The 15,471-nt window shown below is 31.2% G+C and overlaps 1 protein-coding gene and 1 long non-coding RNA gene across 2 annotated transcripts; both read left to right on the forward strand.

The window, feature by feature from the left end:
• Positions 1-968: 968 nt before the first annotated feature.
• Positions 969-2,126, forward strand: LOC123228154 (BOI-related E3 ubiquitin-protein ligase 1-like). The gene is made up of 3 exons (XM_044653433.1): positions 969-1,118; positions 1,204-1,489; positions 1,573-2,126. The coding sequence occupies exons 1-3, from the start codon at positions 1,063-1,065 to the stop codon at positions 2,122-2,124; spliced, it is 894 nt and encodes a 297-aa protein (XP_044509368.1). The 5' UTR covers positions 969-1,062; the 3' UTR covers positions 2,125-2,126.
• A 2,992-nt stretch (positions 2,127-5,118) lies between these two features.
• Positions 5,119-7,463, forward strand: LOC123228257. Its single transcript, XR_006504655.1, has 4 exons — positions 5,119-5,295; positions 5,859-6,064; positions 6,153-6,449; positions 6,561-7,463. It is a non-coding gene; the product is annotated as an uncharacterized LOC123228257 (long non-coding RNA).
• The last annotated feature ends 8,008 nt before the right edge of the window (positions 7,464-15,471 follow it).

A 15,471-nucleotide genomic window follows, 5' to 3' on the forward strand; every position in this document is an offset into this window, starting at 1 on the left:
CCCAAATGGACCCAACTCAAGCAAATATTTATTTATTTTATAAAAGAAACAAATTTAAAAAATAATTTAGAGAAAAAATTCTTTACTTTTCTTTCGCACGTGGGACACATGGGCCCCACTCACGCATCAATTTCATGCGGACTATTTTTGTTTTTGTTTTTTATATTTTATTTTTAAATTTTCGTGTCTATCCGCGTGTTGAAATGAAGCTTCTTCTGGCTGACGTGGCAAAATCCGATTGCATTTGACACGTGGGAGATAAACAAGGCGGCAGTTACCTGTTACCAAATCACTGCCCTGTAATATATTTTAATATAAATCTAATTATAATAAAGGTAAATTTATTATTATGCAATTTTGTGAATTTGCATGCTCGGGTAGGTTTGATATGGTCAGACTGGAAAATGTTAAACTAAACTAAAAATTTTTTTATTTTTAATTTAATTTTAAAATTTAAATTAATTTAAACTCGATTTATTTATAAAAATAAATCTAATTATAAATTTTAACTCTATTTATTTAATCAAAAATTAAATTTTCACTTAATCAATTTTGATAAAATTTTATTTTATCGGGTTATAACAAAACATACATTTCACACAATTTTTCGACATAAATCAAATGATTTGAATTTAACTTGTGATTAAATATGAGTTTTATTAATAGTTAAAAGTTTGAGATTTTATTTATTTGATCGAAACTTAAATTCAAAGTAAAAAGCTAAAATCGAATCCAATGGCATTGACACGATGGAAATGAGAGATTCCCTACCAAATTTGTCATTGTGGGCGAGAAAATGGAATCAAATCACTGAGAAAATAGAAACTTTTTTATTGTAAAAAATAATTTAAGACCAAATCCAATGTGCTTCCATGTTTTTTCCCAGAAAATTAGATGGCAATAAATTCAAAAAGAAATAATAAAATAAAAAATCTCTTCCTCTAGAAGTCTTTGACTTTCTTGCTGTTGTTAATTTTTAAAGGCTCCCCAGGCGCCACCTCTCTCTCTTTAAGCTCTCATCTCCTTCTTCTCTGTCACCGAAAATACAAAATCTTCATTTTCATGGCCGTTGAAGCTCGCCATATCGATCTCTTCCCTTCCCAGCTCATCTCCCACAGGTAAATCTTGTTCAAGATTGTTGATGGTTTCTCTTTTTTGTAGGTGGGTTCTCATTTTATGCAAATTTTTTCACTGTTTTCGCAGGGATTTCATCAAGTCTAATGATCATGTAAACAACAATTTTTGCAATACCCAGATGGATTTTTACCTTCCTTTTGCTGAATCAATGCCCTTTCCTGATCGAAACTATCATTTTCCTAGAAAAAGACTGAGAGAGGAATATAGCAATAATTGCAATTCCATCTATGATCTTGAAGGTTGTCGTTCTCAGAAACCAAAGCTTTCTTCTTTCTCATCGTTTCTCGACGAAGATATGGTCTTTCAGTTTCAGCAACAGCAAGAAGAAATCGAGCGCTACATTGCGCATCATGTAAGACAAGTTGTATGCTTAATTCTGTCAATTTCTTCGTTTTGAAGAAAGCGTTTTTTCTGATTTTGGGGGATGATTTTTAGGTGGAGAAAGTGAGATTGGAGCTTGAAGAACGAAGAAAGTGGCAATCGAGAACGATATTATCCGCCATTCAAGAAGCTGTTTTGAAGAAATTGAGAGAAAAAGATGAAGAGATTCAAAGATTGGGGAAGCTCAACTGGGTTCTTCAAGAACAAATGAAATCCCTCTCCGTCGAGAACCAAATATTGAGGGATTTGGCGCAAAGCAATGAGGCGACGGCGAACGCTCTCCGTTCAAATCTCGAGCAAGTACTACACCTGCAGGCAGCTCACATTTCCACAGAGGAACACCACCGCCACGCTGCCGTAGCCACCGAGGATGACGCTGAGTCAAGCCACGGAAGCAGCGATTCCGCAGCGGTGGGGTCCACAAACGGGAGGTGGATGATGACGACAATCATGTGCAGGAGGTGTGGGGAGAAGGAGTCGAGTGTATTGGTTTTACCATGCAGGCATTTGTGCTTGTGTTCGGCTTGCGGGTCAAGCCTTCACGGGTCCTGCCCCGTTTGTCACTCCATTATGGATGCTAGTCTCCATGTTAACATGTCTCCGTAAAAGAAAAAAAAAATTTCTAAATGTATTCATAGAATTTTTTTATTATTTAATTAAGATAACAACACGTAAAGAAACCGAATTATCATATATTTTTTATAGAAACAATCCAATTTTGTCTTTTATTAAAAATTTGAATTTCAAGATATTTTTAATTAAAAAATTGAATTTAATACTTTTTTATTAAAAAATCGAAACTTAAATATGATATTATCAATTCGATGCATAAATTTTGTTTAAATTATCATGAAAATTGATGGGTTTTGATCCCGAAACTCCGAGGCCATCATGGGGTGTGTTTGGTGCAGAGAGGTGGAGGTGTAGGCATTATGAAACATGTTATAAAATCTTTTGAAATGGATGATACCTAAATAGAGTTATATTTGAATCAAGTTAAATTTGATTTAATTTATATAGAATTAAGTTTGAACTTGAGTTCGGACTTATTGAATTCTCTTCAAATAAGTTTAAGTTCGATTCATTTCAAAAAAGTCAAGTTTGAGTTCAAATTGAACTTTTAATTAATTAATTATTAAAATGACATTGTTTTAATATATATTGATCAAAATGACGTTATTTTGTATTAAAATTTTTAACTCACGAACTTAACAAGTTAAACACTCTAAAGTTTAAACTCGAGTTTGAAAATATTGAAATTTTAGGCTTGAGTTTGTTTGAGCTTCATTTATTTCAAACTTATTCTAGTCAAGTTCGAGTTTAATTAGAATCCAGTCTGGGGTGGGAACGGAATGAAGGAAGGGCCCTTTTGGGGGGAACTTGTACACATCTAAAACTTTGTTACTGGAGGAAAATTTTCATTGAAAAAGTAAGATTTAGTTTGTACTTTGATCCTCAATTTTAATTAATTAAATTAATTAAGAAGTAAATAAAATTAGGGTTTTGGGGGAGGAGTGGAGGCGATGGGGGGCATTGATTTGAGGACTGCCACGTGGAAAAAGAGACCTGACACGTCAGTCTCAAGAACGGACAGAAAATTTTCTAGTGGGTCCAGCACTTATAGTTATCAAACCGACAGACTGAGGGCCGTTCTATTCACCACCTGCGCGCCGCCACCCCTGGGCCAATTCAATTAGTGTTCCCACCCAAACTTTTCGGAATTTATAAATTTCTGAAATAAATTAAGTATAAAAACAAATTTTTTGCTAATTAACATTTATTTTTTAATATTTGATAAAATTTAATTACATATATAAATAAATGATATAATATATTCCAATAAAACTATACGAGTACCTACTTTAAATACATAATTAAGTATATATTATATATATTATCATATAATTAGATAATTTTAAATAAAATAATACTCAATCAAATAAATATATTTATGTATCCAAAACTCTATGTGGTGTGTCATAAATAGTTATCAATATCTTATAATATACAATATATATCTTATGATATAGATAAAAAATGATACATATCATAAATTATAAATAGGTTTATCGCTCTATCGACCACAATGTTTTGAATTTGAATTGGATTCAAACTGGGTTAACTTATATTTGACTCTAGTGAGTTACTAAAAATTCATATTTTATGGTATTTTTTTTTATTTTTTTCTTTTTGTGACTCTTTTTTTAATTAATTTTCGATGACATTTTTTTTTCTCCAATGATTTTTTTATGAGTTGATCTCTATCTCAAACTCATTTGAATTAAACTTTTTAGATTGAAATTAAGTTTAAATCTATCCTTATTCAAACTCGATTTAATTCGATTTGAATCTATTCGTATCTAGAATAAAGTAAGCATGTAATAACTAGTTTGCATGCAAAACACATTCAATAACAAGCCACTGACTCTCAAGGAATAGGTCTTCTAGTTCTAAGTTTATTAGGCATGTAAACAATCAGCGCTGTATAGTGTAATCGTCAATTGGGTTAGGCACGCTCAAAGCTCGATTGTTCAATAAAAAAACCTTTAAGCTGAATAAATTTTGGGTCAGGGCAAAACTTTTACCGAAAAATATTTTCAGACTCAGGCTTAAACAGCCCATGTTCAAGGCCGAAGCCCGACAGGCCCAAAACGATTATTAAGGGTAGGCCTCTTCTGTTGCAATATATGAGCATACACCAAGGACAAGATTGACTTGCCCAGGTTCCAACGAAAAGGCAGAGTAACGCAAGAGCTTGAGAAATGTGCTCCGAAGCCTGTACGCTCGAAAAATTTAATTTTGCTACGTGGGTTGTGTTTGTTTGATTGAATGTAAAGGATTTTATTTTTCTTTATTTTATAAAAGTTGAAATCCTAATTAATAAATACAAAACAGAAAAAATATATTATACAAATTATACAAAAATAATATGATGAATAATAAAAAATATGCTTATAAAAAAATCCTTAAAATTTTCATATAGAAAAAATACGAAACGTGTATCTACGGGTTTAATAAAATACATGGCCAGTAATATGTTTCTAAAAATACTGCTATATCATAATAATTTTAGTATTTTTTATGAATCTCCTATTAAAAATCAATATAACAATTTAAATATAAAATATTTAATTAACTATTAAACCTAATATAATATAATATGTAATTAAAATTTTTTATATAATACATAACGTACCAATTAATTGAGAAAAATTAATCAATTTGGATCTCAGACTTTAAATCAAAGTGAATCTTTGTACAGAGTATAAGGGAGAAAAACGTAAAATTAAAGTTGAGAATTAAGAAATAAATATTGTTAGATATTTTTTAAATGACAGTGATATTTTGTAAATAATAAAAAAAATATAAGGGATAATTTTGTATTTAAGTTTAGTAGAAAATTAAAAAATATGACAAACATAAAATATGATGTATAATTCTCGTTTAATACGTAGAGGGCATAAAATACTTATTTAATATGTTTTGAATTTAAAAATTCTTTTAAACGTGTAACACACGGATAATATAGAAACACGAATAATACGTTAATAATACGGATATTTACTAACCTGGGTTGAAAGCGGGAGGAAGACACTTCTACTTCAACGTACAAAGACGAGTAACACCATAAATGCTGTATTAACGGAGCCTCATCTTCTGAAGAAAGGAGGTGCAGTGAGATATAAGCGAAAGAATGAGAACATTAGACCGTTTTAAAGTGGTGGTGAAACTTCTTTGAAGTTCTTTTCACTAAAAACTGATTGCAGTATCTTTATAGTAAGCTCGATATCAAAATTCTATCCAATTCCGCCCAGATGCCTGTCTTTGCTTTCGTGTTCTTCTTTGCTATGTAGTTAATATGATTTTAAGGTTATTGTATGCTGTTTTGAAGCTTTCGGCTGAATATGCCTTTGTGTTAATTTTCTGTGTGAAATGATATTAGGATAAGGTCAGTCTAATTTTTACCAGTGCCTCTGTTTTGAATTAACTAGTTATGAGAGTGGGAAATAAGGAAAGCTGTTTTTAGCATTTGACTATGGTTTATTCTTGTCTTAAGTTGTATGTCATGGTGAAAGCATATTTTCTCCATTTAGAATATTTGAAAAGCCAATGCTTATCATTTCTCAACTTCATTCTGATAGAACTACCTGAATAACTTATGAAAAGATGTTCTTTTGTTTTGTTAATCAGAGGATGAGTCAGATATAAGAATCCACTTAATATTCTTGTAATCCTGCAAACCTTTGTCCTGATTGCTGTTTGCCAATGAGATATATTATATAATTGTTGTTTTACATCATGGTTCAACCTCAAAGAAGCGCCTGGTAATCTTGTTATAGGACGAACTTATGATTAACACATCGATGACCCTGTAGAGGTTGGGGTTGAAAACTTTAAACCGAGGAACTCATTTACATATGATAAGAAACTAGCCCCATGGGCGGGGTCAAAACCCTTCATTTTTTTTAATTGGGGAGGGGATTGAAAGCGTAGAAGAGCTAAAGCGCTTGAAGGAAGTATTGATCGATCTTTTGCTGGGGGGGAGGTTTGTCTCTGCTGTGCTCGACATCTTGATCTTCTATTTTATTGGATGAATAAGAATATTAACAAGAGGATGGATCTCATTTGTGCAGGTCATTGAGAACTTAAATCTTGCTGGGGTGGACCGTGCTTATGTGCGTACAGCAGTATCTTCAATCTGGTACAACTGTCCCAAGAATGGAACTGGTAGAATGAGGCCCCTCCATGGATCTTGTTGTGCGCTGTCATCGCCTTCCTAATGATAGTCTATGTAAAGAGGCCATGAAAACGGCTATAGATCAGCCTAAGAAGAAGTCTATACAGTTCTTTCTTTGTGTAGCATTTTTTTCCTACCGTGTGAGGATGAACAGACATGTCACTGACGGGTAATTCCTTTCCGTTGATTGCAGGTGAAAAATGATAGTCATGTCTAATTCTACCTTGTTGCTTCTCTTAAGTCTTTCGTTTGGCTCCTGACATCTTTTTTTTTTATTAATGTTTCTGCTGCTTTCATATTGGAGATATGGTGTCACAAAACAAATCAAAAGGAGTGAAGAGAGAGCGACGTGAGGCAGAAGTGAAAACCAATGCTAATGAGCATGCATAAAAAAGGCAGAAGGAAGATGCAATGTAATTCTTTTGACACCACTGCAATGTTAACTATTTTGATTGAAGTCAAAGGCTGAAGTAAATCTAAGAAGGCATGAGATCTTTTGTCCCCATAATCTATCTGTCACTTGCGTATGAAGGGGTAATATTTCAACATTAATTATTGGTGAACAACATAAACATCAGTCTCATTTTCGTATAGAACTTTCTCTCAAAATCTTGCTAGGCAAATGATTGATACATATGGAGAGTTGGTGGCTTTTGGTCTTTCTTGGTTGTGGAGGTGTGTTGGTCCGCAAGCTAGAGAGTGTCCTAGAGATGGCCGGACGGCTTATCTTAGTGCTTTTTTTGGCTTGCAGCCTTCTTTGGGTGGTTGAGTTTCTGGGTTATTCCTTTTCCGTTGCCTTTTGTAAGGCAGCGCTTTGCTTTGTCTATAATATTTACTTGCTTAGTTAGAAAAAAAAAAATAAACAGCAGTCTCCGAGTTCCTGATTGGTAAAATTGAGATGAATCACCTCTTGCTGTTGAAGCTGACTCCTATGGATGTGGGACTGCACAGTTCTTTTCTTAAGTCATTTTTCTCACATTTCAGTAACCTATAGGTCGCTCGCATCGACCTGCATTCTGTACTTGTAGAGAGCATTTGGGTGAACTAAGGTAATTGTTTTCTAATCATCAGACTCGTGCTGCTGTAATATTTTGCATTTCATTTCTTGTCACAGCCTAATTATGTACAGGTAGACTTGCTGCTAAAATTTTGAAACTGGGACTGTATCCAGTAAAGGCATATTCTTTGTCTGAGAGGGTTAACATTCTATTATTTGCAGCCAATCTAATTTGCCATGACATGTTGCTCTGTTTCCTGCACACCCAGATGAAGAAATTGAGCATCTTATCCTGTGGAAAATTTGGGGGGAAGAATTTGTCTGATTCGCATCCAGATTTCTATGTTAAATGTTTATGCAAATTTCAACTGATAATTTTGTTTTGGCCAAAAGACTTGTTTCCACCCAAGGTATAATGTAGGCCAAACGACTGTATCCCACCCAAGGTTTGATGTTCTCAAAAGTCCCCCTTTTAACTATGAAAACACCAAATACCCACCCATGGCCGGTTAGATTTAACAAAACTCTAATGGTGGTAAAGGTAAAATCGTCATTTTCGCTATAATATTAAAAATAAACTAAAATAGAATCTAATTTTGCCCCCCTAAACTTTAAAAACTAAAATTTTCCCCCAGCCTAAGTTTTAAAAAATGACAGTTTCACCCTAGAGTTTGATTTTGAAATCTCCGGTGACTATTCTGGCTCCATTGTCGACGGTCTCTCCCTCCCGAAGCAGCCTCTCCTTCCGGCGAATGTTTTCCTCCCATTTGGAGGCTCGATCGGCTTCATCTTCCCCTTAGGAGACGAAGAACTTTGTCAGGGAAGACGAAGTTCTTCGTCTCCCAAGGCATCTCCGACGCCGATCGAGCCTCCAAATGGGAGGAAAGCATTCACCGGAAGGAGAGGCTGCTTTGGAAGGGAGAGATCGTTGGCAATGGAGCTGAAACGATCGTCGGAGATTTTAAAACCAAACCCTAGGGTGAAACTGCCATTTTTTAAAACTTAGGTTGAGGGAAAATTTTTAGTTTTTAAAGTTTAGGGGGGCAAAAAGAGATAAAATTTTCAGACGTTAGGGTTTTGTTAAATCTAACCGGTCATGGGTGGGTATTTAGTGTTTCCATAGTTAAAGGGGGGACTTTTGAGAAAACATCAAACCTTGGGTGGAAAATAGTCGTTTGGCCTATAATGTAATCCAACTGATACCCGCTAACTTTCAAAAACCCACCCGTGAGCAAATTTCTGTTAAAATTTTGAGTTAGGGTTAGGGGAAAATAGTTATTTTAACAATATTATTAAAAAATAGACAATTCATTAATTTTTCATTTAAAAACTAACATTTCACCCATGGTTAAAGTTTTCTAGTTTTGAAAAGTGGCAGTTCCCCCCTCCAAAACCTTTCCTCTCCTCTTTGACAATATCTCCAGCCATTGATGACCTTCACAAAACTCCTTAACCCATCTCTGACCACCACCTTGGTTTGCATTCGTTCGGATTAGATAAATCCAAACGGTTTAGACAATGATGGCTTTGTCCAGACGACACCTTCGTTGTCCAGACAATGCATCAACCAGATAAAGCATGATTGTTTGGTTGACGCTTCATCTGGATAATGAAGGCGTTGCTAGATGACACTTCATCTGGACGACAAAGGTGACCATTTGGATTAATCTAATCTAGAAGAATCCAAACCAAGGTGATGGTCGGAGATGGGTTAGAGAGTTTCGTGGAGGTCGCTAGTGGTTAGAGATATCGCCGGAGAAGAGTGGAAAGAAAACCCTAGGTTTTGGGAGAGGAAAATACAATTTTCAAAACTAGAAAACTTTAATCAGAGATGAAATGTTAGTTTTTAAAACTTAAGAGTGAAGATAGAATAAATTATATTTTTTTAATAATATTATTAAAATAATAATTTTATCTTTATTCTAATTAAAATTTTAACAAAATTTGGTTTATAGATGAGATTTTGGGTTTTTAAAAATTAATAGGTGTCAGTGGGTTTTAGTGTACCTTGGATGGCAAAAAGTCATTTGGCCATTTCTTTTTTTACATTTCTGTACTTTAAGAGATAAATGTCAAAGATTGGAAGGAGGGCTGCTTGCCAAGCTGTCTTAAGATCAAATTGCTTTTTCTCTAAGCAATAGAGTTAGGTAGAATATTCGCCTCTACAAACGACCAATATCTAGAAGGCCAGCAAGTCTCAAAGGAAAAGAAGGCCTATGGATCCATGGCTATCCGATTTGAATTGTTTAGGCTCAAATTTAAGTTTGATTTAAACAAGTTAAATTTGAATAAAGAATTAAACTTATTTTCATAAAAGAAACAAGTTCGAACCAATCTAAACATTTAATTTCAAGTTACCTTAAATAAAACTCATAGTTAAAATATATTCAAATCGAGTTTGAGTCTCAGTTTATTGATTTTAAACTAATTTTTTTTGGTTTTAGACTAATCTTCAGCTGGATTTTATTTGAGATAAACTCAAATCGAATTCAATCCTATTAATGAATAGTAATTAATTCTAGCTTTTTTTTCTAAATAAAGTAATTTATAACTTATGTAATATATCAATGGAATCATTATTCTAAACCCTAGATCGGATTACTCAAATTGATCAAAAATTTGTGTCAAATTTTGTTTAAGTTAACTATTGATTAGATTGATTTAGGGTTGAACCAAGTAAATAATATTAAACTACAATTCAATTATCGTGCCAATATCAGAATAATGTGATACTGATATTCTTTAATTAAAATCTTACTTGATAAGAGTTTAATTATTTCATATTAACATCATCGATACAAACGGATGAGATCTAGCGTTTTCTAAAATAAAAAAAGAATAAAATTACGTATGCAAGCAAATTATACCATTTTTGTGTACAAAATAAAGTGATATTTGTGACTAGATGATATAATTGTTTTTTTTTTCAATTCACTTTAAAATCACTTAATTAAATATTATCACATCATATGACACAAAAATTTGTATAATTTATTTATATATATAAGATTGCTCATCTACAAAAATATTGAACGGAAGTACTAAAAAATGTTATGAACATTTTGTGTATGTTTCCTAATAATAATTATGATGAAAACTAATTTTTAAATAGGCCAAAAGACTTATTTCCACCCAAGCGATAGTGAAATCCTAAAGTTCTACCCTCTAATTCTTGAAAACTTAAACACTTACTAATGAACTAAAATCTATTAAAATTTTTAACTCGTCTAGAGAAGGACTCCTCCTCCAGAGGAGTTGAAAATTTTAATAAATTTTAGTTCATAAGTAAGTGTTTGAGTTTTTTAGAGTTGGAGGGTGGAACTCCTCATTCAGATAAGTTAAAAATTTTAATAAATTTTAACTCACAGGTGGGTGTTTGAGTTTTTTAGAGTTGGAGGGTGGGACTCCTCCTCAGATAAGTTGAAAATTTTAACAGATTTTAACTCATAAGTGGGTATTTGAGTTTTTGAGAGTTTGAAGGATAAAATTTTAGGATTTCACTAAATCTTAGGTGGAAATATATATATATAATTTAGGTATATAAATAATATGTTATCATATAATTAAATGATTTTAAATTAAATATTATCAACTCATATAATAACACATAATTTATATATTTAAATTATATACAAAAAATACAAACATAATATTACTCTATCTATAATATACAAAATCATATAATCTAATGTCAAATCAACCCATTTCACCAAATTTCATTTATTTAAATAATTTTTTTATGTTCTGAATATAAAATTCCAAAGTTAAAACAATTCCAATTCTTTAATTTTCCATTCATTTAATGTGACATGTGGCTCTCCAACTATACAATTTCTCTATCAATTTATTTATTATTGTTAGATTGCTACCACTCCCATTGTTTATGTTCTTCATCTAACTTTTACCTAATTATTTTGATTGGTTGTGCCACCTGCCCACCTATGAAAATGATCTAATTTCCCTATTATTGGAATTTAAATTTATAATAATGAATAAAACAATGTATATAAATAAATTTTATTAACATATTTATTAAAACTAATATGAAAATATATAATTTGATGATATAATTATTTATTTTGTTTTACTTCAAAATCATATAATTACATATTATTATATTAGTTTTATACGAATAATTTGGGAAGATTTGATTTTATATATATATACACACACGATGATGCATGCACTATTTTAGGTGAGGGAAGGTGCATCTCTTTTAACCTTATATATTATGTTCTATCAATTTATATGAAGAGTTGATAAACAATGTTGTTGTTTCAAGTTCTTGTTACCAATTGGCGTATGAAATTTCAAGTTTTACGTAAGATAGGTAAAGAAATTGACAGTTAGAATTAGCTATAAAAAATGTGTTGTCCACTATAGTAGGGTAATGAAAATACATGTGGATCAGACATAAAAGTTTTTAACGTTGTTCAATTCATTGATATGAAATCTATGTTTACAGTTATATTATTGATCTTTAAGCAAAGTAGTTCCCCCCTCCAAAACCTTTCCTCTTCTCTTCGACGACATCTCCAGCCATCGGCGACCTCCACAAAACTCCCTAACCCATCTATGACCACCACTTTGGTTTGGATTCATCTGGATTAGATAAATCCAAACAGTTTAGATAATGAAAGCTTTGTCCAAACGACGCCTTCGTTGTCCAGACAAAGTGTCAACCAGAAAAAACATGATTGTTTGGCTGACACTTCATCTGGATAATGAAGACGTTGCTAGATGACACTTCATCTGGATGACAAAGACGTCATTTGGACTACACCTTTATCATCCAAACCATTTGGGTTCGTCTAATTTAGAAGAATCCAAACCAAGGTGATGGTCGGAGATAGGCTAGAAAGTTTCGTGGAAGTCGCAGGTGGTCAAAGATATCGTCGGAGAGGAGTGGAAAGAAAACCCTAGGTTTTGGGAGGGGGGAATGCAACTTTCAAAACTAGAAAACTTTAATCACGGATGAAATGTTAGTTTTTAAAACTTAGGGACAAAGATATAATAAACTATATTTTTGTAATAATATTATTAAAATAATAATTTTATCTTGACTCTAACTAAAAATTTTAACAGAATTTGACTTATAGATGAAATTTTGGGTTTTTAAAAATTAACAGACTTCAGTTTGGATTTTAGTGTACCTTGGATGGGAAATAGTCAGTTGGCCATTTCTTTTTTTATAATTTCTGTACTTTAAGAGATATATGTCAAAGATTGGAAGGAGGACTACTTGCCAAGCTTTCTTAAGGTCAAATTGCTTTTTCTCTAAGCAATAGAATTAGCTAGAATATTGGCCTCTACAAACGACCAATATCTAGAAGGCCAGCAAGTCTCAAAGGAAAAGAAGGCCTATGGATCCATGCAGTTGGGGCTATCCAATTTGAATTGCTTACGCTCGCTCAGATTTGAGTTTGGTTTAAATGAGTTAAATTTGAATAAAGAATTAAACTCATTTTCATAAACGAAACAAGTTCAAACCAATCTAGATATTTAAGTTTAAGTTACCTTAAATGAAACTCATATTTAAAATATATTCAAATCGAGTTTGAGTCTCAGTTTATTGATTTCAAACTAACTTTTTTGGTTTTAGACTAATCCCCAGTTGGATTTTATTTGAGATAAACTCAAATCGAATTCAATCCTATTAATGAATAGTAATTAATTCTAGCATTTTTTTCTAAATAAAGTAATTTATAATTTATGTAATATATCAATGGAATCATTATTCTAAACCCTAGATTGGATTACTCAGATTAATCAAAAATTTGTGTCAAATTTTGTTTAAGTTAGCTATTAATTAGATTGATTTAGGGTTGAACCAAGTAAATAATATTAAACTACAATTCAATTATCATGCTAATATCAGAATAATATAATACTGATATTCTCTAATTAAAATCTTATTTAATAAGAGTTTAATTATTTTATATTAATGTCATCGGTACAAACGGATGAGATCTAGCGCTCTTCTAAAATAAAAAAGAATAAAATTACGCATGCAAGCAAATTATACTATTTTTGTGTACAAAATAAAGTGATATTTGTGATTGGATGATATAATTATTTTTTTTTTCAATTTACTTTAAAATCACTTAATTAAATATTATCATATTATATGATATACAAAAATTTGTATAATTTATTTATACATATAAGATTGCTCATCTACAAAAATATTGAATGGAAGTACTAAAAAATGTTATGAACATTTTGTGTATGTTTCCTATTAATAATTATGATGAAAACTAAATTTTAAATAGGCCAAAAGACTTATTCCCACCCAAGGTATAGTGAAATTTCAAAGTCTCACCCTCTAATTTTCTAAAACTCAAACATCTACTAATGGGCTAAAATCTATTAAAATTTTTAACTCGTCTAGAAGAGGACTTTTCCTCCAGAGGAGTTGAAAATTTTAATAGATTTTAGTTCATGGGTGAGTGTTTGAGTTTTTTAGAGTTGGAGAGTAGAACTCCTTCTCTAGGTAGATATTTGAGTTTTTAAGAGTTTGGAGGATAAGATTTTAGGATTTCACTATACCTTGGGTGGGAATGAGTCTTTTGGCTATATATATATATTTGAATATAAAAATAATATGTTATCATGTGATTAAATAATTTTGAATTAAAGATCACAACTCATATAATAACACATCATTTATATATTTAAATTATGTACCAAAAATACAAACATTATATTACTCTATCTATAATATATGAAATCATATAATCTAATGCCAAATCAACCCATTTGACCAAATTTCATTCATTTAAATAATTTTTTTATGTTCTGAATATAAAATTCCAAAGTTAAAACAATTCCAATTCTTTAATTTTCCATTCATTTAATGTGACATGTGGCTCTCCAACTATAGAATTTCTCTATCAATTTATTTATTATTATTAGATTGCTACCACTCCCATTGTTTATGTTCTTCATCTAACTTTTACCTAATTATTTTGATTGGTTGTGCCACCTGCCTACCTATGAAAATGATCTAATTTCCCTATTATTGGAATTTAAATTTATAATAATGAATAAAACAATGTATATAAATAAATTTTATTAACATAATTATTAAAACTAATATGATAATATATAATTTGATGATATAATTATTTATTTTGTTTTATTTCAAAATCATACAATTATATATTATTATATCAGTTTTATACGAATAATTTAGTAAAATTTGATTTTATATATACACACGCGGCGACACATGCACTATTTTAGGTGAGGGAAGGTGCATCTCTTTTAACCTTATATATTATGTTCTATCAATTTATATGAAGAGTTGATAAACAATGTTGTTGTTTCAAGTTCTTGTTACCAATTGGCGTACGAAATTTCAAGTTTTACGTAAGATAGGTAAAGAAATTGACATTTAGAATTAGCTATAAAAAATGTATTGTCCACTATAGTAGGGTCAAGAAAATACATGTGGATTAGACATAAAAGTTTTTAACGTTGTTCGATTCATTGATATGAAATATATGTTTACAGTTATATTATTGATCTTTAAGCAAAGTATTCCACAATTATGTTTGAATTTTTGTGGTCCGAATTCATGACTTGAGTTTATGACTCAATAACAAAATGATATCATTTTCGTTTTCTTCACCCATGTATAGGTAAAACAACATTATTTTAATAATTGTTTGAAATAACTTGAATTGAGTCATGGTCAAGTTCAAAGTAAATCGAATAATCTTTCAACTCGTGAGTTAGACTGAGTTGAACTCTTTGTAGTTTGAGTTTGATTTAACTTTAAAAAATGAGTCAACCCTCATAGCTTAAACTCAATTCAAATTGTGCTAAATGAATTCAGAGTGAAAAGAACCAGTTTTCAAGATTGAGTTAACTCAATTCAGATTCAGCCATTTATAGGTAATGGTTGTGCCAGCTGCCTACCTATGAAAATGACAAAATTTCTCAACTAATGGAATTAAAAAGGCCAAATGACTTATTTCCACCCAAAGATTGTTGCTTATCAAAGTTTTCACTCTTTAACTTTGAAAATTTTTTTTATCCACCTATGGATTGTTAAGTCTTTTAGTTTTAAAGACAAAATCATCATTTTACTTGTAATATTAAAAATAAACTAAAATTTTATATTATTTCCCCTCAAACCTTAAAAAATAACAAATTTTCCCCTAGGCCAAGTTAAAAAAAACCACATTTCTCCCTTGGGATTTATACTTCAATA

Source organism: Mangifera indica, chromosome 10 (assembly GCF_011075055.1).
Source record: "Mangifera indica cultivar Alphonso chromosome 10, CATAS_Mindica_2.1, whole genome shotgun sequence".
Taxonomy (NCBI): domain Eukaryota; kingdom Viridiplantae; phylum Streptophyta; class Magnoliopsida; order Sapindales; family Anacardiaceae; genus Mangifera; species Mangifera indica.

What these genes read in the sequence shown, in the direction of transcription:
- LOC123228154 (XM_044653433.1), top strand. Translation starts at nt 1,063, where the DNA reads ATGGCCGTTGAAGCTCGCCATATCGATCTCTTCCCTTCCCAGCTCATC. An exon ending in TCCCAGCTCATCTCCCACAG is followed by an intron (nt 1,119 to 1,203) that starts GTAAATCTTGTT and finishes CTGTTTTCGCAG; the next exon opens with GGATTTCATCAAGTCTAATG. An exon ending in AGCGCTACATTGCGCATCAT is followed by an intron (nt 1,490 to 1,572) that starts GTAAGACAAGTT and finishes GATGATTTTTAG; the next exon opens with GTGGAGAAAGTGAGATTGGA.